The 25047-nt window shown below is 56.7% G+C and overlaps 3 protein-coding genes and 1 long non-coding RNA gene across 19 annotated transcripts in view; 3 read left to right on the forward strand and 1 right to left on the reverse strand.

The window, feature by feature from the left end:
• Nucleotides 1–711: 711 nt before the first annotated feature.
• Nucleotides 712–9885, forward strand: TRMT1 (tRNA methyltransferase 1). Of its 2 annotated transcripts, none has more exons than XM_021079963.2 (17): nucleotides 712–794; nucleotides 1020–1304; nucleotides 1387–1442; nucleotides 1666–1799; nucleotides 1955–2142; nucleotides 3567–3682; nucleotides 3766–3878; nucleotides 6004–6152; nucleotides 6335–6421; nucleotides 6500–6569; nucleotides 6812–6946; nucleotides 7040–7125; nucleotides 7839–7947; nucleotides 8034–8110; nucleotides 9160–9279; nucleotides 9382–9514; nucleotides 9708–9885. In XM_021079963.2, the coding sequence occupies exons 2-17, from the start codon at nucleotides 1045–1047 to the stop codon at nucleotides 9855–9857; spliced, it is 1983 nt and encodes a 660-aa protein (XP_020935622.1). In that variant the 5' UTR covers nucleotides 712–794; nucleotides 1020–1044; the 3' UTR covers nucleotides 9858–9885.
• Nucleotides 9886–11895: 2010 nt separating this feature from the next.
• On the forward strand, nucleotides 11896–15586 carry LYL1 (LYL1 basic helix-loop-helix family member). 2 transcript variants are annotated; one of them, XM_085012764.1, is made up of 5 exons: nucleotides 11896–12117; nucleotides 12748–12894; nucleotides 13063–13415; nucleotides 13499–13590; nucleotides 14445–15586. In XM_085012764.1, exons 3-5 carry the CDS (start codon nucleotides 13084–13086, stop codon nucleotides 14858–14860), a joined length of 840 nt encoding a protein of 279 aa, XP_084868890.1. In that variant the 5' UTR covers nucleotides 11896–12117; nucleotides 12748–12894; nucleotides 13063–13083; the 3' UTR covers nucleotides 14861–15586. The 2 variants fall into 2 exon arrangements, with proteins under 2 accessions (XP_084868890.1, XP_084868889.1); XM_085012763.1 differs by lacking the exon at nucleotides 12748–12894 and having other exon boundaries at nucleotides 11896–12123.
• NFIX (nuclear factor I X) overlaps nucleotides 15374–25047 on the reverse strand; it is a 102045-nt gene continuing 92371 nt past the window's right edge. For 12 of the 13 annotated variants that reach the window (XM_021083712.2, XM_021083711.2, XM_085012745.1 and 9 more), the window contains 2 exons: nucleotides 24300–24391; nucleotides 15374–19626 (listed from right to left, as the gene is read on the reverse strand). In XM_021083712.2, the coding sequence (XP_020939371.1) occupies nucleotides 24320–24391 (72 nt within the window). In that variant the 3' untranslated portion in view covers nucleotides 15374–19626; nucleotides 24300–24319. Of the gene's footprint in view, nucleotides 19627–24299; nucleotides 24467–25047 lie in introns of all 13 variants that reach the window. The other variant, XM_013990839.3, reaches the window with a different exon arrangement.
• LOC146405470 (uncharacterized) overlaps nucleotides 19491–25047 on the forward strand; it is a 30861-nt gene continuing 25304 nt past the window's right edge. The window contains exon 1 of one of the 2 annotated variants that reach the window (XR_014837561.1): nucleotides 19491–19751. This is a non-coding gene — a long non-coding RNA (uncharacterized LOC146405470). The remainder of the gene's footprint in view (nucleotides 19752–25047) is intronic. The other variant, XR_014837562.1, reaches the window with a different exon arrangement.

Raw genomic sequence — 25047 nt, forward strand, 5'->3', positions numbered from 1 at the left:
AAGTTCAGTCCCTGGGCTGGGAACTTCGACATGCCACAGGCATGGCAGAACAAGTATTTTATGATGCTTATGCGATGCCACGTTCCATTCTAAGCATTTCACTCATTTAATTCTCGTCACAACTCAATAACGAAAGTTTAAAAGTTCTGCCCATTTTGCAAATGTGTAAATATGAGCAGAGAACATTAAGAACAAGTAGCAGGATGAGCTGGGGAATACAGGCCTCTATGCCCTCCTTTCCTACACCACTTAGAACCTACTGAAGGTTTACTATGTGAGAGGGACTACTTTGCACATTTTCCAATGTCGTTTAATTTTTGCTCTATAGGATTCTTCTCTAACAGGTAAGGAAAGTGAGTATAATTTAAATAAAGTGCCAAGAGCATGTGGTAGGACTGAGTTTCAAACGCAGTAAATCTGTTTTCAGAGCCTGAGTTATTCCTGCAGGATGCCCTGAAAATAATGTGCTTAAAACCCAGGAAACAGGAGACGATCAATAGGTGTTGGATTTCCGCTTATCGCCCCTTTTCTGAGCCTCACCCTCCTCATCCGAGAAATGGGGCTAGTGACGTATTCCCTCCCAGGGGAGCCGCAGTGATTGAGGCCACCACACAACACGTTCAGCTCTTTGCGCCGTGCATTTTGATTCCCGCTGCCCACTGTAGGTAGCATCACTGATTGACTGGATTCTGTCACGTGACGTGCCCTCCCACTGTGCCAACATGGCGGCGCCCAGGTCCTAATCCGGGAAACGTGCACCGAAATTAATTCGGTTTTCCGTGCCGCGAGAGAAGGTGAGGAGGGCCTGGGCGACGCGAGGAGGGATCCTGGCCAGGGGCGGGCCCGCTCGAGGGCTTCCAACTTCGTAGGGGCAGTTCTCCAAAGACGGGGGGAGTGGTGTCAATTTACCGAGGCCTCAGAGTCTCCTTAGTCCCTACTTTAGTGACATGTAAGCCACCCTGCCCGGGAACGCACCTCTCTGATGTTCTCCCTGTTCCCTCCCCTGCCCTCCGAACCAGGCTTGGTTGGCAGAGGCGCCCGCGGATGTCCCGTGGGAGGATCGTTCTGTGGCTAAGCCTGACTCTCCGCTCCGCCCGCAGTATCTGTAGAGCCCGGTTTATGGAGGGGCAGCCCCAAGGGCCGCCAGATCCAGCGGCAATGGAGAATGGCACCGAGCACCGCGGAGAAGAGTTCCCACCTGAGGCTCAGGAGACGACGGTCACCGAGGGGGCCGCCAAAATCGTCTTCCCCAGCGCCAACGAAGTTTTCTACAACCCGGTGCAGGAGTTCAACCGGGACCTGACGTGAGTAGGGGTCCCAGATTAGCTTGGCAAAGGGCAGTGGGTCTGTGCGGATGAGGAGATGTGAGCTGACTGTCTCCCGCAGATGTGCTGTGATCACCGAGTTTGCTCGCATTCAGCTTGGGGCCAAAGGAATTCAGAGTGAGTGAAGGTCCGGGTTCCTGGTGGGCAGGGGTGTCACACAGCTCTCTCCTTGCCCCGCCCCTTCACGCTCTTACATTTCAGAAAGGCTCCAGCCCTTTCTGTTCCAGGGACTTTGGGGAAGATTTTCTTTCCTGGATCTTCTGAATATTCTGAAGAGCAGGGGAAGGTTTCTCAGAGGGCACTTTGATATCCTCTGACTTGCACTTCTGGGTGGCTGCAGTCAAGGTGCCAGGTGAGAAGGACTTGCAAAAGGTGGTGGTGGACTTGTCGGAGCAAGAGGAGGACAAAGCTGAAGTGAAAGAGGGTGCCCCAGGAGACCAACCTGGAACAGCTGCCGTGGGGGATATCTGCGAGGTGGGCCCTGAACATAGAAGGTGGCAGTTCTGGGGTCCAGTGGGTGATGAAGGAAGGGAAGAGCTGTAGGAGGTGGGTGGGGGAGTGGTTCTTCTCTGGGCCCAGCAGAAGATGGAGATATCCATGTGAATAGGGCTCCCTGCTTACTCCAACAGGAAGGCCTGCGAGTGCTGGAGGGTCTGGCAGCGTCAGGGCTACGTTCCATTCGCTTTGCCAGAGAGGTGCCTGGGCTCCGATCCGTGGTTGCCAACGATGCTTCTGCCAGAGCCGTGGATCTCATGCGCCGCAATGTACAGCTCAATGATGTAGCCCACCTTGTACAGCCCAGCCAGGCAGATGCCCGGTAGGTTCTGGGCAGTAGAGGCTGGTTGCTGGAAGGTGCTTTCTGGAACAAAGTGGCCTGGAGTTAAATCCTAGCTATGTCATATTCTTGCTCTGTGACCTTGGGAGAGTGGCCTTAACCTCTCTAAGCCCTAGTTCCTTTGTCTGTAAAACAAAGACAGTAGTCTTACAGGGATTGCTATACTGATTTAAGCGAGTTATACTTGTAATGGCTTGTGTTCTGAGTTAGGAATAAGTACCGTTACCGTTTCCATTTGAGACTTAATTTCTTATACTTTTATTCAGTCGAGTAAACCAGTGTGGATCTAGGGTCTGCTATGTGCCAGGCACTGTTAGCATCAGGACTGAGTCAGTAAACAATACAGGCAAAATCCCTGACTTTGTGGAGTTTGTAATGCAGGGATCAGCAAACTGCAGCCTGCAAGTCCCGAAGCTTGGGTTTTTTTTTTTTTAATGGCCTGCCATCTAAGAATCTAAGAATGTCTTTTACATTTTTAAAGGTCGAGCAAAAGAATGTTTTTTATTCTTCACAAAGCCTAAAATATTTACTTCTCGATCCTTTACAGAAAAATAATTAATTAAAAACCTTTGCTTTCCTAACCATATTATAAACTAATAGATTATAACAAATAATCATGATAAATAAGTAAACTGTCAGTATACTAGAGGTGAGAAGTTCTGGGGGCAGGGAGAGGATACATGGTACAAGAGACGAAGGAAGGAAAGGAGAAGGTAGCAGTTTTAAATAACACGGTCAGGGAGTTCCCAGGGGGCCTAGTGGTCAAGGATTCAAGTTGTCACTACTTTAGCTTGGGTTTAATCCTGGCCCCTGGAACGTCTGCATGCCTCAGAAAAAAATAAAGAATAAAGACATAGGAGTTTCTGTTGTGGCTCAGTGGGCTAAGAACCTGACTAGTATCCATAAAGATGTGGGTTCTATCCTGGCCTCACTCAGTGGGGTAAGGATCCAGCATTGCCAAAAGCTTGCAGCTCCAGTTGGACTCTTAGCCTGGGAACTTCCATATGCTACAGGTGTGGCCCGGATAAATAAATAAATAAATAACAAGGTCAGGGTAGGATGTTGAGAAAGTAGCATTTGCCTTTTCTTAACCTACAAAGAATAACAATAGTTACAAATCCAGGGAAAACTGTGTGATTACATGAGTAAATGAATCTAGAACCTGCGGTGCCAGTTATATATGTGCCACATCAGACTTAGCTGTTATTTTTGCTGTTGTTAGATGGGTGAACAAGCCCAAGGATGAAGTGTTAATGCAATCAGCAAATGGCTAAGCCAGGATCTGAAGCTGGGCAGCTTGCCCCTGAATCCAGGCCCAAACCATCACAGCACATGAGTGAACATGTATAGGGGACAGAGTAGGCCCCCGGTGCAGGGGGCTGAGGACCTGGGCCTCTTGCTCCCAGGATGCTGATGTACCAGCACCAGAAGGCATCAGAGCGGTTTGATGTCATCGACCTGGATCCTTATGGCAGCCCTGCCCCTTTCCTGGATGCAGCTGTGCAGGCCGTGAGTGAAGGAGGTGAGGCCAGCCTGATTCAGGGGTCTGTAGGGCACAGGGCTTGGGGTCTTGGAGGGTCCTCACCGCTCGGTCCCTCTCCACAGGGCTGCTGTGTGTGACCTGCACGGACATGGCAGTGCTGGCGGGGAACAGCGGGGAGACGTGCTACAGCAAGTACGGGGCCATGGCCCTTAAGAGCCGGGCCTGCCACGAGATGGTGAGGGGGCTCCCAGCACTCCTTCCCACCCTAAGACCTGCTCAGCTTCCTTCCTGGCTCAGCAGCCTGGGCCAGATCCAGCCTAGGGTATTGACCACAAGCCAGTTCTTTAACCGGCATGGTTGCTGAGAGCATGGGCTGCCAATGGTGGTCCTCTAGGGGGGCCAGTAGCTTTGCCCAGGGTAAGAGCGTATGGTGACATTATTCTTTCTAGTATTCTGTCTTTTTTTTTTTTTTTTTTTTTTTTTTTTTGCTGTGCCAGGGGCTATGTAGAAGCTCCCAGTCCAGGGATCAAATCTGTGCTGCAGGGAGTTCCCGCTGTGGCTTACCAGGTTAAGAACCCAACTGGGTTCAATCGATGCAGATGTGGGTCCGATCCCTGGCCTCTCTCAGTGGGTTGAGGATCTGGCATTGCCATGAACTGTGGCATAGGTTGCAGACGCAGCTTGGATCCCAAGTTTCATGGCTGTGGTGTATGCTGGCAACTTCAGCTCCATTTTGACCCCTTGCTTGGGAACTTCCATATGCTGTGGGTGTGGCCCTAAAAAGCAAAACTAACTAACTAACTAACTAACTGACTAAATAAATCTGCATCACAGCAGTGACAACGCCAGATCCTTTACCTGCTAGACTACCAGGGAACTTTGCTAGTATTCTCTATTTGAACAACTTGGGAACATTTTTAAAAATTTATTTTATTTAAAAAAATTTTTTTAGGGCCACGCTTGTGGCATATGGAAGTTCCTGGGCTAGGGGTCCAAGTGGAGCTGCAGCTGCCAGCCTCCCCCACAGCCAGAGCAACCCCACATCTGAGTCAAATCTGCGACCTACGCTATAGCTTGCAGCAATGCTGGATCTTTAACCCGCTGAGCAAGGCCAGGGGTCATACCCACACCCTCAGGGATACTGTGTCAGGTTCTTAACCTGCTGAGCTAAAGTGGGAACTCTCAAACTTTTTTTTTTTTTTTTTTTTTTTTTGCCTTTTTAGGGCCGCATCCATGGCATATGGAGGTTCCCAGGCTAGGGGCCAAATTGGAGCTGTAGCCACCGTCTACACCACAGCAACGTGGGATCCGAGCCACATCTGTGACCTACACCGCAGCTCATGGCAACGCCGAATCCGTAACCCACTGAGCGAGGCCAGGGATCGAACCTGCATCCTCATGGGTACTAGTCAGATTTGTTTCCACTGAGCCACGACGGGAACTCCCCGTTTTGGATTTCTCATCGTGGCTCAGTGGTTAATGAACCCAACTAGCATCCATGAGGACGCAGGTTCAATCCATGGCCTCACTCAGTGTGTTAAGGATCTGGCATTGCCGTGAGCTGTGGTGTAGGTCGCAGACGTGGCTCGGATCCCGAGTTGCTGTGGCGTAGACGGTGGCTACAGCTCTGATTTGACCCCTGGCCAGGGAACTTCCATATGTCTCGGTGCAGCCCTCCTAAAAAGCAAAATAAATAAATAAATAAAGGCAGTTTTCCCAGGTTTGTGTTTGGCTCTGGGTCCAGGTCCTAGTGTTGCTGGTAGCCTTGGGCACATGACTTCACCTTTTCTGGGCCTCTGTTTTTGCATCTGTGAAATGGGTCTGATGGTGGCCCAGACCCTGTGGGGGATTCACAAAGGCAGGGCTGGCTCTGTGAAAGGGCTGGGAAAGGAGGGCCCTTGTCCTTGCTCTTTAAGGGCCCTATTACCAGGTCAGTCTGGGAAGTGCTGCCTCCTTTCCTGTGTCTAAGGCTCCCTGAAGCCCCTGGCAAGGATAAGGCCCCAGAGGTTCTGTAGCACCTGGTACCCCCGTTTCCTGCCCACAGAACCCATTGGGTCCTTGGGTCACGTCACATAGGCGTGGAGCACGTGGACAATACTGATTGGAATAAGTCTGGTTTACGGGACCTGTGCTTCCCTTCATCATTTGTGCCCCCAGCAGAGCTGTTAGAGACAGACACATTGTGATTTCAAAGACGAGAGATCTGAGGCTGTCACTTGCCAAGGATCACTCAGGGCTGGGCTTGGAACCCAGGAAGTGGGCTCCATCTCTGTGCTTGTGAGCTCCTTGTGTGGCTCTGGGGTAGAGGGGTGGTGGCAGTGGGGGCAGGGCTGACAGCTGGCACCCATTCCCCATGCCAGGCCCTGAGGATTGTCCTGCACAGCCTGGACCTCCGTGCCAATTGCTACCAGCGCTTTGTGGTGCCGCTGCTCAGCATCAGTGCCGACTTCTATGTGCGTGTTTTTGTTCGTGTCTTCACCGGCCAGGCCAAGGTCAAGGCCTCAGCCAGGTTAGCCTGGGGCCAGGAAGGGTGATGGACAGGGGGAGGCAACAGGTCCTTTCCTGGGTTGGGGGTGGGGAATAGTCCTGCTCTGGGGAAATGGAAGCCCTAAAGGGGACCAAGTCAGCCTGAGGAAGTGTTGAGGTGTGTTGACAACATGAGGAATTGGTGGCCACTCTTGTCCCCTACAGCAAGCAGGCACTGGTGTTTCAGTGTGTAGGCTGCGGGGCCTTCCACCTTCAGCGCCTCGGCAAAGCATCAGGAGCCGCTGGTGGCCGGTGAGCAAGGGGTGGGAGAGGGAGGTGAAAGGGCACCCCAGCCAGGGTCGCCACCCCCAACCACCCCTCTCTGTGCAGGGTCAAGTTCTCTGCAGCCTGCGGTCCCCCTGTGGCCCCTGAGTGTGAGCACTGTGGGCAGCGACACCAGGTGAGCCTGGACAAGTATGGGGGCGGGGGGTCAAAGGGGCTTCAGGGGTCCTGGCAGTCCTGAGTCTTGCACATCTGGTGACACCAGGTGAGGCTGGGCAAGTGGGGGTGGTGCTTCAGGCGTCCTAGCAGTCCTGAGTCTTGCTCATCTGGTGACACCAGGTGAGGCTGGGCAAGTGGGGGTGGTGCTTCAGGCGTCCTAGCAGTCCTGCGTCTTGCTCATCTGGTCCCGGTGTGTCCAAGCTTGGTGGCCCCATGTGGGCAGAGCCCCTCCATGACCTGGACTTCGTGGGCCAAGTCCTTGAGGCTGTGAGTGCCAACCCTGGTCGCTTCCACACGGCGGAAAGGATCCGAGGGGTCCTGAGCGTCATCACTGAGGTAGGGACTGGGCCATGACCGGGAGAGGGCTCCTGCCTGTGCCCAGCCAGCCTCCTTCCATCTGCCCCACACCCAACCCATCCCCCCTTGTAGGAGCTCCCAGATGTACCTCTCTACTACACACTGGACCAGCTGAGCAGCACCATCCACTGCAGCACTCCCAGCCTCCTGCAGCTGCGGTGAGGGTGGGCTGGGGGTGGAATCATGCCTGGATGCCTTGGGGCAAGTTTGACCCCTCTTGGGCCAGAGTCCCCTGTGAAATGGAGATCTAACATGACCCAGGTCAGCGTTCCCGCGTGGCACAGCAGGTTAAGGATCCAGCGTTGTTACTGCATCAGCTACAGGTTGCTGCTATGGTGTGGACTTGATCCCTGGCCCAGGAAATTCCACATGCCGCAGGTGCAGCCAAAAAACCAAACAAACAAAAACATGACTCTGGAGTTCCTGCTGTGGTGCAACAGGATTAGTGGCATCTTGGGAGTGCTGGGACACACGTTCAAACCCCTGCCTGGCACAGTGGGTGCAGGATCCGGCATTGCTACAACTGAGGCTTGGGTTGCCACTGTGGGTCGGATCTAATCCCTGGCCCAGGAATTCCATATGCTGCGGTGGGGTGGCAAAAAAAGAAGGAAAGGAAGGAAAAAAACCCATGACACAGGTCTAGGGCTTCTGGTGCACAGGGACTTAAAACAGCTTTTAGAAGACGTAAGCCCTGGCCAGGGGGTTGTCTTACTGTTACGAGGCACATTATGCAGGCAGTGTTGTCACCAGGAGATGTGCAGCCATGCCAAATCCCTAAAATAAGGCTCACACCTGCCCCCAGGTCAGTACTGACTCGGGGGTCCAGGCTCTCCCTCACAATCTCCCCCCCAACCCCACCCCCGGTCCCCAGGTCAGCCCTCCTCCATGCTGGCTTCCGGGTCTCACTCTCCCATGCCTGTAAGAACGCAGTGAAGACGGACGCCCCCTCCTCGGCCCTCTGGGACATCATGCGCTGCTGGGTGAGGCCAGGCCTGGCCAGATGGGATGGGGAAGGCAGGGGATAGTTAGTGGCAGCATCCTGTGACCTCTGACCTTTGCCTCCCAGGAGAAGCAGTGTCCAGTGAAACGGGAGCGCCTGTCAGAGACCAGTCCAGCGTTCCGCATTCTCAGCGTGGAGCCCAGGTACAGACATAGGCAGGGATACAGCTGCCCTCCGGCACGGGAAGCAGACAACACAGACACATCCACTCGCAGACACATGCTTATTGTTCAAATGAGATCCACAATTCAATTGCTTCTCTCCCTCTGCTTCTGCCCTTACCCTATTCTGGCCCCATTACTATACCCTGGGGGCCAGTAGTCTCCTTTGCCCTGAGCCCCCAGCTCCTGCCCCCCTAGTCTCTTCTCTGTGGCAGCCAGGGGGCACCTGTGAGCACAAGTCAGACCCCCTCCCTTCTTTGCTCAGAGCTCTCAGTGGCTCCCACTGACTCAGTAGAAACCTGGTTCTGTCTGCCTGCCCTCCCTCATCTCCCCATCACCTACCTGCCCTCATGTGTCCCCTCCCCCCCATTCTGCACTGGCCTCACCCAAACTCACCAGGCACAGTCCCCCTCAGGGCCTTGGCATGACCTTTCCTTCTGCTTATAGCGCTGTCTGCAGGTCCCCTCATGGCTTTTCTCTCAGCATCTTCAGGTGGTTCTGCTGCCCTGCCCTGCACTGCACTCCTTCCCAGACTCCCCAGTCCCTCCACCCTGCTCTCTTTTCCCCCAAACTCTCATCACATGCCCTAATACAATATAATTTGCTGATTTTTTTTTTTTTTTTCTTTTTTGGCTGCCCCACGGCATATGGAGTTGCCAGGTCAGAGATGAGATCCAAGCCACAATTGCAACTTACGCCACAGCTGCCACAGTGCTGGATCCTTAACCCACTATGCCAGGTCAGGGATCGAACCCGCATCCCAGAGACACCGCCAATCCCGGGGCACCACAGTGGGAACTCCAATTTGCTGATTTCTGATTTGCCCCATTGCTTGTCTGTCTCATGTGGTAGAAAATCAGCTCTGCCAGCAGCAGGCTTTAGGCACACTGTAGGCAATCAACAAATGTGTATTAAATGAATGATAGAATCCTGACATCTGCACACACAGCTTTCCCAGGGTACACGGAGCTGCACAGAGGTGGGTAGGCCGTGGGGCAGTTGCCCTTCAGACCCCACCCCCATTTCCCCAGGCTGCAGGCCAATTTCACCATCCGGGATGATGCCAACCCCAGCTCCCGCCAGCGAGGACTCAAGCGCTTCCAGGCCAACCCCGAAGCCAACTGGGGTCCCCGGCCCCGTGCCCGGCCAGGGTGAGCAAGAGTGGGGTGGAGGTGGGGCTTGGCTTGGGGCAGGGGGCGGGGGAGTCAGGGCAAAGGCCAGGGGAAGTCCCAGTTACTCACATCCCTACACAGAGGCAAGGCAGCAGGCGAAGAAGCTATGGAAGAGAGACGCAGGCTGCTCCAGAATAAGCGGAAAGAGCCACCTGAGGACCCAGCCCAGCGGGCTGCTCGGCTCAAGACATTTCCCTGCAAGAGGTTCAAGGAGGTGAGGTGCCCCCTAACCCACACCGAAGCACACATGGGTTCCCTTCCCAGCAACAGGGCAGGGCCAGGCAGAGCTGGGAGAACCAGGGCCAGGTGAGTGTGTGGGAGTGAGCTCTCCATCTAGGACAAGAACCCAGCAGAGGTTGCCAAGTTCCAGGCCTGGGTTCATTCACACCCACCATACCTCTCACCAGGGCACCTGTCAACGGGGGGACCAGTGCTGCTACTCGCATAGCTCCCAGACACCCAAGGCCACTGCTGAAGCTACCCCCACTGACTGTCCAGAGGCCCCCAGTCAAAACCCCCTTGGGCCTGGGGCTGCTTCTGGTCTAGGCATAGATTGAGCGAATAAAGTTTTCACCTTCCCCTGACTGTCATTTGTCTGTCTATCTGCCTGAGGGGCTCTGCTCATCTCTCTAGCTGCCTGTCTGGGGTCTGTCCATCTGTTTTAACTCCATGGGGAGCTCTGTGCCTCTGGGGTTGGTTTGTCCCGGCCTGAATGAGGTCCTGTCAGTGTGTCAGTGTTTCTTTTTTTTTTTTTTTTTGCTGCACCCTCAGCTTGTGGAAGTTCTTGGGCGAGGGATTGAACCCATGCTGCAGTTGCAACCCTCACCACATATGTGGCAAAGCTGGATCCTTAAGCCATTGCACCACAAGGGAACTTCCCTGTCAGTGTTTCTGAATGGAGTATTCTGTGTGCTGGGGAGGCGGGAGCTGATCATCTGCCTGCAAGGTGCTCAGCCACCCATTTGCCGGCACCTGCGGTTCCTGAGGTGGCCACGGGGCGGCAGCCGTGCTTTCACGCCCGCGAGGGCCTTTACCCCCTTCCTCTTCCTCCCATCCTCCCAGCATCCCTCAGTGCTCCCAGAACGCGGGCACGCGCACAGGCGGGTGCTCTAGCCACCGCGCCCCCATATGGACTTCTCGCTCCCGGCTCCCCGCTGGGGCCTTGGCGGAAGCCAGACCGGAACCAGGCGCCTTGCGCATCCGCTCCAGACCAGGTGCTTCCTGCCCTGCGGCCCCTCAGGCTGCACACTGAGGCACCCGGCAGCTTGCTGCAACCCCTCCCCCCCGGGGGGGGGCAGGGGGCTGGTGTGTTAACAGAGAGGCCTGGGGCCCAATCGCCATCCTGCCACGTGGTAGCTGTGGGACCTGCAAGCACCCTTCACCTTGCTTCATCCCCATCTGTAAAATGAACCTAATTCCAGAACCCATCCTATTAGCTTGGATACCACTGTTAACAGATGCTTAGGACTGTACTCTTGCTTCTCTGGGACAGTAGGATTGTGGCTTGTGGGGTCCTGAGCCTCACCTGATTCCTAAGAGGGTGGTGATGGTGGCAGCTGAGGGCCTACCTGCGGCTCCTGCAGTCACCCAGATACACACTGGGCAGAGCTTGACCGACCCAGGTGGGAGGGTGCTGGGGATAAACAACAGTGTTGTCCACTGATTACTTAGTTGTATCTGGTGGCCCTCTCTTCGTGAGGTCCGGCAGGATTTTGAGTTTTACCGCCATTCCAAGATTATTTACTCCACATCTCTTTGTCGCTGCCCACCCTGAAGTGGTCAGCACCGTGGGATGAGGGCCAGGGATCTCCAAGCTGGGACTATGTGATCCTGTGATATAGAGGCCCAGGACTGTGGGAACCTGTTGGGGGCACCTGTTAGAGAAAGTTCTGCCAGCTCTGGCACCATAGGAAATCTCCCCCAGCTGTGGCACTTCCTCTCACCCTCCTAGGCCTGGCAAGGTGGTGAGGATGGTGCACTGGGGGCCCAAGACACCTGCCTAGGGTGGACACCCAAGGCCAGACTGGCAGAACTGCCCTCCAGTCAGTGCCCCACACCGGGGTGGGGTTGGCAGAAAGGCGCGGGAAGCACTTTGTAGAAAGAGGAACCAGGCAGGGTGAGGAGAAGGGGGCCCCAGGTCACGAGGCCCCAGCGGGGCCGGAAAGGGCTCTCCTCCACCCTCATGAGTACAGACACAGCAAGGGGTATTCAAAGCTGGAGGACAAACCCGAGTGACATAGGGGCCACTGCAGCCCTACCTTGGTTCTCTTCTGTGTGCATCTGGGCACCTCGGGCCCAGGGGTGTGCACTAGGGCCAGGATCCTCTAGTGCCTGGGGGACGGAAGGTAAGGCCCTGAGGGGTGACAGACCGTCCAGCATGTGCCAGCGGGGGGCGGGGCCATGAGGCCCGCGCGCGCTCGGAGATCCCCGCCTGCCCGCCTGCCGGTTTCCTCCGGGGTCAGCCCGGCTCCTTATCAGGCGCGGCCAGGCCCTTATCTGCACTAGCCCAGCATCCTCTGGCCACTGCGCCAGGGGTGAGAGGGAGGAAACCAGGCCGCCAGGGGCGGGGAGAGGGCGGGCGGCCCAGAGCTGCACACTTTCCCTGGAGGGACCTACGCTGTTGCCGCCGCGGTGGCCCTTGGGAGCCGAAGAAGAGAGGCGGCCCCATGCCACGGCCCAGACAAGGCGGCCAGCTGCCAGCGGTAAGGAGCGCAGAGGCCGGAGCGGGGTGGCAGCGCCTGCCTGAAGCCGTAACCGCATCCTGGCCCTGAAGGACCGAATCAGGGCCCATCAGCAGGCAGCCGGACCAGTGCTGGGGTAAGAGTGGTGTGGGCCTGAAGCGGGATCTTGGACCCACCTGCATTCATTCATTCGTTCCTTCCTTCATTCATCTGGGGGGCCCACTAAGTAAGAGGTCAGGCCAGCTTCCCCACTGCCTAGCTAGGGAAGACAGGGCAGATGGGTCAGGAATCCCAGACATTGCTGGGACGCTGGGCCATGGGGCCAAGAGGGACCAGGGCTGTGTGAGTAGGGTGCACAGGGGTGAATGCTAATGGGGTAGGGAGGGTGGGAGGACACCAAAGCCAGAGGGAGGACTGGAACCTGACTTTGTACTGGGCAGTAGGGCTAGCATTTGGAGTCATAGTGTCAGAGGTGGGGTTGCAAGGTTAGTAAGGGGGATGTTTTTAGGGGGAGTGGTCATTGGAGTGATTACGGAGGACTTTCAGAGTCTGACATGGAGACAATGGGAAGAGCCTCAGAGTTATAGCTGAAGGCCACATGGTCAGCCTGGGGACAGTGGTCAGTGATGGAGCAGTCAAAACGGTGGAGGGACTCCAAGGTCACATGGTATCAATGAAGAATCTCGGGATCAGATCTGAGGGTCACAGGGAGCCTTCTGGGGTCACAGGGTCCATCAAGGATTTCCTTCCTTGTCCCTCCCTCCAGGCTCCAGGTGAGAGAGGATTCTGGAAAAAGGGAATTTGCTCAGGGGCTCCACAGCTGAAGCCTCACCGACAGCTCAGAAGCACTACTGCTGAGCTCAGCGCTGCCCGGCACCTCCTGCCCTTGTGTTGGACCCCCTCTCATGTCCTGGTAGTTTCTGGACCCATCCCCCATCAGCCTTTGCCTATTGAACTGCCATCCTCCCCCCCTCCCCCACGCCACGTTGCTCTCCCATTTGAGGACCCTCAAATGGACTAAGGGTGGGGGGTAGCTTCTGATTCTCCCCTCCCCACTCTACTGGCTTCCTTCCTCGCACAGGTGAGCTCCTCCTTGGGGTCCATGTGCCCACCCGAGGCCCAGGCAGAGGTGGGCCCCACCATGACGGAGAAGGCCAAGATGGTGTGTGCCCCCAGCCCAGTGCCTGCCCCACCCCCCAAGCCTGCCTCACCGGGGCCCCCAAAGGCAGAGGAGGTGGGCCACAGAGGCTCCTCACCACCCAGGCTGCCCCCTGGTGTGCCAGTGATCAGCCTGGGCCACACCAGGCCCCCAGGGGCAGCCATGGCCAGCACGGAACTAAGTGCCCTCCGTCCCCCGCTGCTGCAACTCTCCACCCTGGGAACTACCCCGCCCCCGCTGGCCCTGCATTACCACCCTCACCCCTTCCTCAACAGGTCAGTGGGGGACTGGGACCTGGGAGGAATCTGGGGCCAGGGTCCTTACCCACAAAGCATTAGTGACCCACGACCCCTTACAGCCTCTACATTGGGCCAGCAGGACCTTTCAGCATCTTTCCTAGCAGCCGTTTGAAGCGGAGACCAAGCCACTGTGAGCTGGAGCTGGCCGAGGGTGAGTATGGGTTTGTGTTCCCACAGCCGTCTTTGCTGGGACCCACATCTGTCCCCTACCCTTCCAGAGGGAGAGGTGTTGCCAGTGCACACACACACAGGACAGCCCACACGGGGGCTCAGTACTCAGATTACACCCATGTGCAAAACCACAGACCCATGGCCAGTTCCACACGACCACAGCCACCCATCAAGCCACAAGGAGTCATGGCAAAACACAATATGGCATGGGGGCTACAAAATGACAGCTCCACTCAAACACAGAGCCGCACAGGAAACAGCCACAGGACAACAGTCAGGCAAGAGACAGCCACACAAGAGATAGCCACAGGACCACAACCACACCGGAGACAGATAGACAACCACAGCCACTGAGGTCGGCCACACAGGAATTAGCCATACGACCACAACCACATGGCAAGATCACACACCACAGCCATTTAGATACACCAGGAGTTCACATGGCCATCTGAGGCCTGAACAGGACCAAAGTCACAATGAGAGAAACTCGCACACCCAGCCACACACAGGATGAGAACAGCAGGGACGGCTCCCTAGACCGGGAGCCACAGGAAACATTTCCCTAGGGAACCTCTGCCATGGACAGAGGTACAGAAGCTTGGGCCTGTGATATTCCTTGTCTAGGCAGCCGGGGGGGTTAGGGTGCGGGGGCTGCTAACTGAAAGGAGAGCTACACGTGGATCCTATACATGGATCCCTTGGGTGGAGAAAAAGCCCCAGCCCATCGCCAGTGTTGAAGTCCCCATGAGGGAGGGCACTAGGAGCCTGAAATAAGAGCAGGTGGGGGTGCCCCGCGCCGGGCCTTGGCGCCAACCCTGCCGCTCCTGTCCGCAGGGCACCAACCCCACAAGGTGGCCCGGCGCGTGTTCACCAACAGCCGGGAGCGCTGGCGGCAGCAGAACGTGAACGGTGCTTTCGCCGAGCTCAGGAAGCTGCTGCCAACGCACCCGCCCGACCGGAAGCTGAGCAAGAACGAGGTGCTCCGCCTTGCCATGAAATACATTGGCTTCCTGGTGCGGCTGCTACGCGACCAGGCGGCAGCTCTGGCCGCAGGCTCCGCCTCGCCGGGGCCCCGCAAACGGCCCGCGCACCGAGGGCTGGACGACGGTGCCCGCCGCGGGCTGTGTCACGGGGCCGAGGTGGTGGCGCGCCCGCAGCCTGCGCCGGTAGCCGGCCCCGACGGCAGCCCCGGTGGTGCTGCCCGGCCCATCAAGACAGAGCAAGCGGCTGTGAGCCCGGAGGTTCGGTGATCTCCACGGTGTTGCCTCTGAGCCGAGAGGCACAGGGAACTAAGCCCAGGGGCGTCCAGGAAAGGGCGGGCGATGCGCAACACCTGCTCTGGAGCGAACTCTCCCAAAGAGGGACAATCGAGGACGTCCCCTTCAGGGGAAAGGGCCTGGGGGTCTGTAAGGGCGACGTCGCCCCCAGGGGCCCTGCAGACCCTTTTATCACCCACCGCCCGCTAGAAGTCCGCGTCCCCCTCCCGGGGGCGAGGTCCGGGAACGAACATATCAGAGCTGTCATCGGACCCAAGCGGTGCCTCATTTTTCCGCTCTGTGGTGGTCACCGAATGAAGTGGGGAGAGGCCGGAGAACCTTCTTTCTCCCCTGCGCCCCCTCATGGAGATTCAGAGATAACTCGCTCCTCGACGGTGTCCGCGGCCTGCCTGGCTGGAAAAAGAGGCGCAGAATCCACGCGGTGGCCCCAACCCACCGATCCCAAACAAGTCCCGCACGATCGCGTTAGCGAAGGCTCAAGCGCTCTTGCTTTTGTTTTTCTTTATTTCTTTATTTCACATACACATTAGCCATTCAATGGAGAAGCCGGAGAGAGTCAGGCAAAGATGGTATAACAGAAGCGCAGTGACGGGGGCGGGGTTGGGTGGGGCAGGGCGGAGAGGGAACAAACGGGCTGGCTGCCTACTTGCATTCCGCTAGGACACTGAAAACCCAGAAAACAAAACAGACAGTAAACTACCCTTGTTTCTTATGTATCTCAGTGCAGAGACGGGGGTGGAGGGCAGAGAGAGGGGGAGACCAGGCTGAAGGAAGAGGAGCGGAGGGACAGGGGACGCTAAGGGGGAAGCACACCAAATCCATTAGTACTATATATAGAGATACTCGTATATACTGCGTTTCTTAGCCTAAGAAGAAACTTGTTTGACGGGACGGGCGGCCTTTGCGGTCCGCGATGCTGGTGCTGGTCGGGCGCACGGATCTCCCGGGGCCGAAGCGGAGCTGGCCCAGGCTGGCTTGCGGGGGGAGGGGGGCGCCCCAAGGGTGGGTGGGGGGAGCAGAGGCGGGGCTGGGGTGCCCCTCGGGCTCTCGATTGGGGGACAATAGTTCTCGTGACTTTATTGCTCCTTTATTTTCTCTCGTGTAGGGGGGTCCGTTCAGCACGGTCGGGGTGGGGAAATGGTGGGTCGTCTGAGCCACCCGGCCCCTCTGGGACCCAGAGCGCGGCGTCCGCTCCGCCAGCACGGGGGTGAGAACAAGGCACTAGGTCGGCCGGCCAGCGCGGGGGCGGGTGTGTAAGGCAGTCGACGGGGTTGGTTGCAGGGTAGGATGGGGCTGTGTGCGGGGCCGTGTGCGTGCGTGCGTGCGTGCGCGGGCCTGGGCTAATCGATCTGTCAGCTTGGCTGGTCCTGTCCTGGAGCGTCGAGCCTTCCCCGTGCTCCCCGGAGGGTAACGGGGGTGGGGGTGGGAGGAGTGATGTTGAGTCGCGGGCGTTGGGAAAAGGGGGTAGGAAACTACCAACTTGCTGAGCGCGCTCCTGATAATGCTGGTGAGGGTCAAGTTGGCGTCTGGCTCAAAGAAGGACGCTCGGGGCGGAGAGGGAGGGAGGGGGACGTTTGTTCGTTGGCATTGACCTCTGCGGGGGAGGGGCTGGGGACCCGCCGCCGCGCCCCCGTGCCCGGACGCGGATGGGGCGAGGAGGGAGCGCTGGGCCCCGGGGAGGGGGCGCCCGGGGAGACCCGCGGCCAGAGCAGCCCGCCGCCGGGCGCATGCCGCTGTCCCGTTCCGTTAAACTCAACAAAGAAGGGATATGCGTGTTCCTAACAAGTGCAGGATATTTAATTGATTCATAAACTTATGTATAATAGTTTGTGGGTTTTTTAAAACGTACTTTATAATGTAAGAAGCACCAGGGTTTTTATGTTGAATTATCTTTAAAGTAATTTTCTCTCGTCCTTTTCCTTTTTGATCTTGTGTTGATTTTTTGTAATGTCGAGGTGGTTGGTTTTTTTTTTTTAATTCTAAAATGTGAACGTTTCCTTCAGCCCTCCCACCGAAACCGAGAACGAACGACGAAACAAATAAAAACCCCAGATCATCCTCGTCAACGCAGGAAGACGACTTAAAAAAAAAAAAAAAAAAAAACAGAAAACTGAAAAGGAACCAAAAAAAAAAAAAAAAAAAAAAAAGGAAAAAACACTCAGCTTTCGTTATCCCCGCGCAGGGCGGGGCAGGCCCGGTTCTTTTAGCGTCCCCAGAGCCGCGAGGACATTACAACAAAAATAGAATTTTTTTCTTAATCTCTTAACATACAAAGATAGGAAAACTCTCTGATGCATTGCACTTGGTTCAGTGAAAAAAAAAAAAAAGTTCATTTCCCCCATATATATTTTTTTTTGTGGGTTTTTTTCTCTTCTAACACATCCCCACATCTCCTGTCGCCCTTGTCGCCCCTCGCCTGCCCCTCACAACGACACTTGGGAAAGGAGCGGCCCCCCACCCCACCCCACCCCCTGTGCCCACCCGGGCAGCCCTGCAGGGCGCGCTCCCGCCCGGGCCCAGCTGGCCTGCAGCTTCCGACCTCGCCTGGGCGGGCGCCCCGCAGACCCCTTCCCCCGCGAGCCTACCGCACCCGCGGCCCCGATTGTCTTCGAGGGAAGGGGCGTGTGCGGGCAGGGGGTCAGGGGGTCCCTTCTGCTCCCCTCTCAGCTCTGACCCTGTTTAGCCAACCAAACTGAAAAATCATTGCACTTTGACCGCGCGTCACGCCCGGCCCCCCCCGCCCCCCTCCCCCCGCCCTACTCCCCACGACCCCCCAGGCTCCCGCGGGATCCCCTGTCCCTGCTTCTCAGACCCGGTCCTCCCCAGGGCTGCACGCGGATGGGGGAGGGGCTTTGCTCAACATCCAATAAAAGCCACCCTGGAGCCGGCCACCTAGTGGCTTCCAGCTGGGGACCTGCACCACTGGCTGGCCCCTTTTGCCCCAGGTAAGGGCCTTCCTCTCCTCCCTAGCCACCTCCCACCCCTCCTTCCCTCCCTTTGCTTGGGGCCACAGCCTCACAAACTAGATTCACAATAAATAAAGCCCATAACCCACCCCTATGTGGTGCAATGTTGGGTTGATTGACTTTCAGAGGATCCTGACCTGTGCTTTGTGTTTTCAAACAGTTAAGAAGGAGAGAGAAAGAGAGAGAGAGGCACAAGGACTCCAGATGGGGGCCAAGGAGGGAGATGCAGGGAGGAGGGAGTAAGGCACAGAAAGACAAGCCAGAGGGGCCAAGTCACACCCTGGAAGAGGGCTGGGTGTGCTCATGCTCCCCTCCCTCCCAGGGGGGCTTCTGAAGACCCTCTGGACAGGCCCCCAACCATCCCTTGGGGGAGGAGGGAGCTGCCGGGGAGGGGGGAGAGCTACTTCCTGTGGTGTGTTATCAAATTGTTCCCAAGTTGCTCAAATGGAGGAGTTCCCAATTGCAACAGCAAAAACCCTAAACAATGAATGCCCCACCCCTAAATAAAGAGTAAAGACAGTACAGCTGAAATCCAGAGAGAAGTGGCCATGGGGTGGTGTGGTGGGAAAAGAGGGGGCAGAGAAAAGCTCCAAAACACTTTTGAAAAAGGACCGACACCCAACACCCTCCAAAGGAACAGAAAGTCGGCGAGTAGGACGCCTACCTAGCGCAGGTGGAGGTTTAGCCGACAGCAGCGGCGGCTGCCCCGCCTCGTCCTCCTCGCTCGCCTCCGGGGTCCCCTTTCTGCTCCACTCTCCGGCCCGGCCACAGCAGGGCTGTCTTGTGTGAGGGGCAGGGGCAGGGACCGATAGGGCGGAGCGAGGGCACCTGCATGCGGGACTGGGGTTTGGGGGCGACCTGGGGCTAAACTCCCCTCATGTGTGGCTGTCAGGAGAGTAACCTTCCTGGCCTGCCTTGGGAGAGAGGGAAGAGGGGACCTGTCCCAGGCTGGGATGGGCCATTGAGAGCATTCCGACTTTTTCCTATGGACTGTACAGAGGGGTTTGGGGCCCCAGGAACTGCCCCGGCAGCTCGGGGTGGGGTGGCAGAACACCCTCCATTCTGGGAGCACGAAACTAGCTCCAGGAGATTCCCCCTTGCCCAGCCGAGGTGGAGGGGGTGCTTCTAGCCTGAGGGTGGGGCAGGGGGACCTGCAGGCCACCCTGCCTCACCCGGTCTGGAGCAGCTGGGGGAAGAAGCCAGAGGCAAAGGCAGTGAGGGAGGGAGGGGTGGAGTCTGGAGGGAAGAGCCCTCTGGATCTGCACCCCATCATCTTTTCAAGCTGGTCCTCCAAGCTCCCCTACTGAAGCTCCGACCCTAGTCGAGGGTGGGGTTCCCCTAGGAAGGGTGAGGGTGGGGGACAGGCCCCTTCAGAATTGTGCTGGTTGCTTTGTTTGGGGATTTTGTTCCTTCCCCAGAAGGCCAGGACGGGATATGGGGGGAGGAAGGCAGTTCTGCATCCTTTCTTTTCTGTCCTCTACTTGACAGAGTCTGTTTTGCATGTTTCTTTCTGCTTGGCTGCTGGTGCACAGCTCCACTGAGACCTCTTCTGAGGGCTCTCCAAGAGAACTGGGCTGCTTCTGGGGGCCTGCAGGGGTCCCCGGGCTGGAGGAGAGAAGGGCTGAGTGGCTGACGACGTCTAATTTTTGCTTTTCGGTGGGGCTGGGCTGGGCTGGGGGATTTTTCCACGTCTCAAAATTTCTTCTCCCCCCGTTTGAGGAACCTCTTTTCATTTTGTCATTTCTTTCGTCGATCTTATCAGAGGAACCAGGACTGAAATGGGACAAAGAAGAGACAATATTGAGAAGAGCAAGGGCGGGTCCCTCCCCACTCCCACCAGGTCCTGTGACTCCAGGCTAATCCCAGCAGAGCCAAGGATACCGACACCTCACGCAGAGGTACAGCCCCACACTGTCGGTCCTTCCTGTAGGAATCCTGTCCCTGCCAAGAGACCCTGCCTCCCAGTGCTAGAGTCCAGCTGGCCTTCCCGTGGGCACTGTGCCCAGCGGGTGGGACCCCCATGGCTGGCACTGGCACAGGCACAGACCTGGGATCTGGCCATTTTTCCAATTGTTTAGGTTTTTGTGTGGGTCCTGGAGGGTGGGGGAGGATGCCAGGCTCCAGCTTTTGTCCCTAGAGGGGTTTAGGGAGTGGGGTGGGGGTAGCCTCAGCTTCTTGCTGAGTTTTCTTTCTGTCTCTTTGGATTAAAAGTAGAAATTCCTGTCTGTATACCTCAGCTAAGGTCCCAAAGGCTAAAAGGAGGGGTGGGCACCACATGGCTTTCTTTAGTCCCTAGCAGTACTGAGCCTGGGTGAAAGGACCAATAGCCCACTGGGCTTGATCTTCTATCCTCCTGGGCACTAACTAGGCCCTTTAGAACCACCTGAGGCTCCCTCGGGTGGGTATCACTTCCCTCAGGGTGCCAGCAGGGGGCGCCACATTCCCACAAACAGGCTCTGGGAACCACACAGCAAAAAACAAACCCAGGGTGGACCCCCAGGACTGGGCTGCCCTCTGCAAAAGGCTCTGGGCCTACCTCATGGCCAAGGGGCTGGGCGGAGAGGGGCTCCTCTATGGTCTACTGTATGCCTGGTGGTATCCTTGGGGCAAAACGGGGGTGGGGGTGTCCTTGAAAATGCATCTTGGGGCCTCTCCCAGGCTCTGGGTCACAGACTCAGATCTGCTGAGGCCCAGCAGAGCTAACTACAGAGCATGTGCCAGGTACTGACTCATTCTATCCTCGCTCCAACCCTTCACAGAAGCCAGGTGAAAAGAGGGTAGTTGACCTGCCTGAGGCCACAAAGCCTGCATGGCTGAGCTGGGACTCAAATGCAGTGGGCAGCTCAGTGTCGATGCTCCTAACTGCACGTGTGGTATGTTCACAGGGAGGCAGGGTCTATGGCGACCAGAACACCTGCACCTTGCCAAGGCTGTGGCCAAGACTGCCGCATCAGGGCAAGGGCCTAAGGCACCTAGATCAGCCAACTTTTCAAAAGAAGCTCAAAGTCCAGACACAGTGTCATGTGAAAATGTTCTAATATTTAAAACACTTATGGAGTTCGCTGGTGGGCTAGTGCTTAAGGATTTGGCATTGTCGCTGCTGTGGCATGGGTTTGATTCCTGGCTTGGGAATTTCCGCAGGCCAAGGGCACGGCCAAACAAACAGAAAAACACTTGTTTTGGTCACATGAATTATGCCTACAAGCCAGACTTCCCCCTCAGGTTCTGGTTTGGGACTGCAGGCCATCGTCCATTGTGAGATGGCAACACTGAGGTTTAGAGTTAGAAAGGGCCTTGGTTATATGAAATGATAGATGTTCACTAAGCCTACTGTAGTAATCATTATGTGCTGTATATTAAGTCAAATATTATATTGTATACCTTAAATTTATACAATTATACAATTATATATCAATAAAACTGGAAAAAAGAAGAAAGGGCCTCAGTGATCATCTAGAACTTTCTGCAACAATGGAATTTTTTTTTTTTTTTTTGCTTTTTAGGGCTGCACTCTCAGCACATGGAGGTTCCCAGGCTAGAGGTCTAATCATAGCTACAGCTTCCAGCTTATGCCACAGCCACAGCAACGCCAGATCCGAGCCTCGTCTGCAACCTACACCACAGCTCACAGCAACGCCAGGTCCTTAACCCACTGAGTGAGGCCAGGGATGGAACCCACAACCTCTCGGTTCCTAGTCAGATTCGTTTCTGCTGTGCCGCAATGGGAACTCCGGAAATACTCTTTATTTGTGCTGTCCAATGCTGTCATGGCTTCCAAATACTTGAAATGTGGCTAGTGTGACCAAGGGACTAAATTTTTCTCTAGTTAGTTATTTAATTCAAAGAGGCACACGTGGCCAGGGGCTACCCCATTGGATAGTGCAGATGGAGGGCATCTGGCAACATGGGGGCTTGGGGGTTGCCACAATGACAGGGGGCACTATTAGCATTTACTGGATAGAAAGAGACCCTATACTTTCTGCCATGTGCTGGTTATACACAGAGGAGACCTGCCCTCCTGTGGGGAGCCCAAAGTCCAACCCCATCAACTGCTTAGGGGCCAGAGAGAGGCTCACGGGGGCCTAGCAGGCTGTGGGGGAAACCCAAGCCTGAAGCATTCCCAGTGTGGCTGGGGGAGGGCTGGTTTAGGAGCCAGCTCCTGGGCTTTGGTCCTGGCTTGAGGAAAAGGGGAGCCGCCTCGTTGAATCTCCCCCTTCCTGCGAGGGAAAAGAAGCCAGGGACAACTAGGACAGGGAGGGCCCACTTGGTCCCTCTGCCCTTGGCAGACCAAGCCAAGGCCCCAGGCTTGCCCCTTTGGGATCTCCTGAGCTGCATGGCAGCGGTGGGGGGATGACCACCAGTGCTCAGATTGAGGGGGCCTCCCTCAGAGGAGGAAGACTCCGGTTACAGGCCTGGAGTTAAGACAAAGACAGCTCCAGCGGGGACTCCCTGGTGCCTCCCCATGGGTCCCAGAAACGGGAGATCCGCTGCCAAGCACGGAGTGGTTTTTCTGCTTACCCCACCCTGCTTCCTGAGCCAGGTCCAAAATTGATTAAAACTAAGTAAAAAGCGCTGCCCAGGGAATGACAAAATTGCGAAAATTCTCTTTTCTTCCCTCATTCTATTGTTCTATCTCCATCTGGTGCTCCAGAGATCAGCTAAAGTCACTGGTTACTGTGGAAACCGCCCCCCACTGTACCCCCTGCGCCCGCTACAGCCGCCTGCTTGCCCCCAGGCCTGAGGGCTCCCTGCTCAGCTTGTCCTACTCCAGCCCCCCAACCCCCATCCCCAGACACACCTGCCTGCTCAGGGCCCCAGGGCCCAAGGCCCCTTGTAGGAACAAGAGGAAGAAAAACTGTTTCCCAAACTTGCCTCAAACTCTGAGTTGGCCCCAACATCCAAGCAAAGAGAGCGGAGAAAGTGAAGAAGGGAAAGCATGCAGAGGCGGAAATGGGGTGAATGGGGAGGGCTCGTGGCTGTAGTCCCCAAGAGAGAGCAAGAGCAAGCGAATGCAGTCAGAGCTGCAGGGCGGACAGCAGGAGGGAGGGTGGGCAGGCAGGAGAGATGGAGCCCTGCTGCCGGGTGCCAGCCCAGAGCCAGGAGGGGAGGCCCGCCTGCTGTCCCTTCCTCTGGCACCCCCTCCTGCCCTCTGCCAGCAGGGCTCTCTCGGCCTCCCTGGCACAGAGCGGAGGGGGCTGGCTCCAGCCCCTGCTCGGAGCCATTGTTTTTCTTCTCAACACCCCCAAGTTCAAGTTCATCTGGGTGTTACATCATGTCTGGTTGCTCCTGGAAACCAGACGGGTCAGACGTGACTCTGGGGAAAGGGGGTGGGAAGCTGGAGGGGGTTGAAGTTCTCCTCCCCTCCCCTCCTTGCCACTAGGGAGCTCTGAAGTTTGAAGTTTGACAAAGTTTTTTGGCTTTTTTGGGGGGGGGGGCAGAGGAAAAGGGAAAAAAACAAAACCTTAAACCGCACACACAAAACTTCCATCCACCAACTTTCTCTGGACTTGGGCCTCAGAGCAGAGAGGGAGCAGGAGCTGAAAGAGGTGGCCCCAGGGCTGAGGGAGCCTCCAAGGCCCTGGGCTCACAGGGCAGTGTTTTTGTAAAATGTGCAAAAGAAAAAGATATTTGCACGTTCCCCCTCTGTTCCCCAGAAGCCCCATACTGTAAAGGCTGCATCTGTCCTGCTCCGGAGGCCGGTCCTCCTTGTACCCTTAGGGCCTTGGGCTCTGCAGCTATTCCCAGCTTCTTCGGCTCAGGCACAGGGAAGAAAGGGCCTGCATGCAAGTGTGTGCAAAGATGCCTGTGAAAATCCAGGTCCAGAGGCCTCCAGAAGGAGGGCTGGGAGGCAGTGTTTCCTTGTGAGAACCAGGGGCAGATGGCAACAGGACTGGGGGCTCCGGCAGCCTGGCTTCCCCTTTAACGAGATTCACGGGACTTGGGGGAGGTGCCTCCAGGGCAGCCTCCAGCCCTGCCTTACCCTCGGTGCCAGAGTCTCTGGGCACATGGTCCGCCAGGCCTCCTCTGTCCCTCCTCCATCGCTCAGCCAGCCCACCCAAAACCAAGGAAGAGGGGAGCCTCAGGGGCCAGGGCACCCAGCCGGAGCAGAAGGAAAGCAACAAGGCAGACTCTGTCATCCTCCTGATGGAGTCTCCCGCTTCCATCTTTGCTTCCACCAGGCCTGGCCCAGAGCGCCTCTAGCCTTGGGTCCTTGGCTGCCTTCCCCAGGGCCAAGGCTGTCAGAGCTAATTATCCAATTAGCTGATTAGCCAGGGGGCCTGGGGGCTGCCCGAGGAGGCAGGCTCAGCTGGGTGTGTAAAAGCCTGAGCCCTCCAGCCCTGCCTCAGCCTCTTCTCCCGGATTGGCCCCGAGGATCCGAACCGCTTCCCTAATGCCAAGATGCCCCCAGCCCTGCCTGCATCCACGTGGTGGGCACGGCCTCCTACCTGAGACTGCTGTGGGATGTTCAGAAAGTTGCCGTCCCGGGGTCCGATGCTGACAAACCGGTTGGCAGAGGAGGCGCCTGTCGTTGCGAATGCTGTGGGGAGCAGGGGAGAGAGGGAGAGACCCCGTGAGGCCGTGGGGCCTGCCCGGGCACTGCCCTTTGGGGCTGCTGAGAGAGGGAGAGACTGGGTTAGACCATGCTGCCTGGGCTTAGGCTAACAGTGGGAAGGGTAGGCCAGGGGGCCCCCTCACCCTCTCACTAACCAGGAGCACACAGACCCCCCCAAGCCCTGGCACTCCACCGCAGCCAGGGATCCTCTTTCCTGCCCCTGGAGGCTTTAGCTGAGGTCCCTGTCTCCTGAATAGGCACCAGACAGGGCCACGGATAGCCCTCCTCCAGGAGCACTTAAAGCACGTACCCTTACTTTCCTCCTCACCCTCTTGGGTCTGGAGAAGAGGGGGCCCAGGAGGGCAGGAGCTCTGGCAGACTGGCCCCACACTGCTTGGGGAAGGCCATCTCAGCCAAGCCATCTCTGCAACTGGGGCAGCTCTTGGGTACCATACCACTTACCACCCTAGGCCCAAGGACTGGGCTAGTGGTTCGGGAAACTCGAAGGGTCCCAATGGAGGACTGAGCTGGGAGGGACAGGGTCAGAGAGGGGTCTGGGAGCTGGCCGCTGGCTCAGACCCCGGGGGGGCAAGTCCCAGGCCCAGAAGACATTCTCCTCTTTTGGATGAGCCAGGTCCTAT

The sequence above is a fragment of the Sus scrofa genome, chromosome 2, assembly GCF_054392235.1.
Source record: "Sus scrofa isolate SSC_HxYL_T2T_F1_AM1 chromosome 2, Sscrofa_HxYL_maternal_Yorkshire_Landrace_v2.0, whole genome shotgun sequence".
In the NCBI taxonomy this organism is placed as follows: Eukaryota; Metazoa; Chordata; class Mammalia; order Artiodactyla; family Suidae; genus Sus; species Sus scrofa.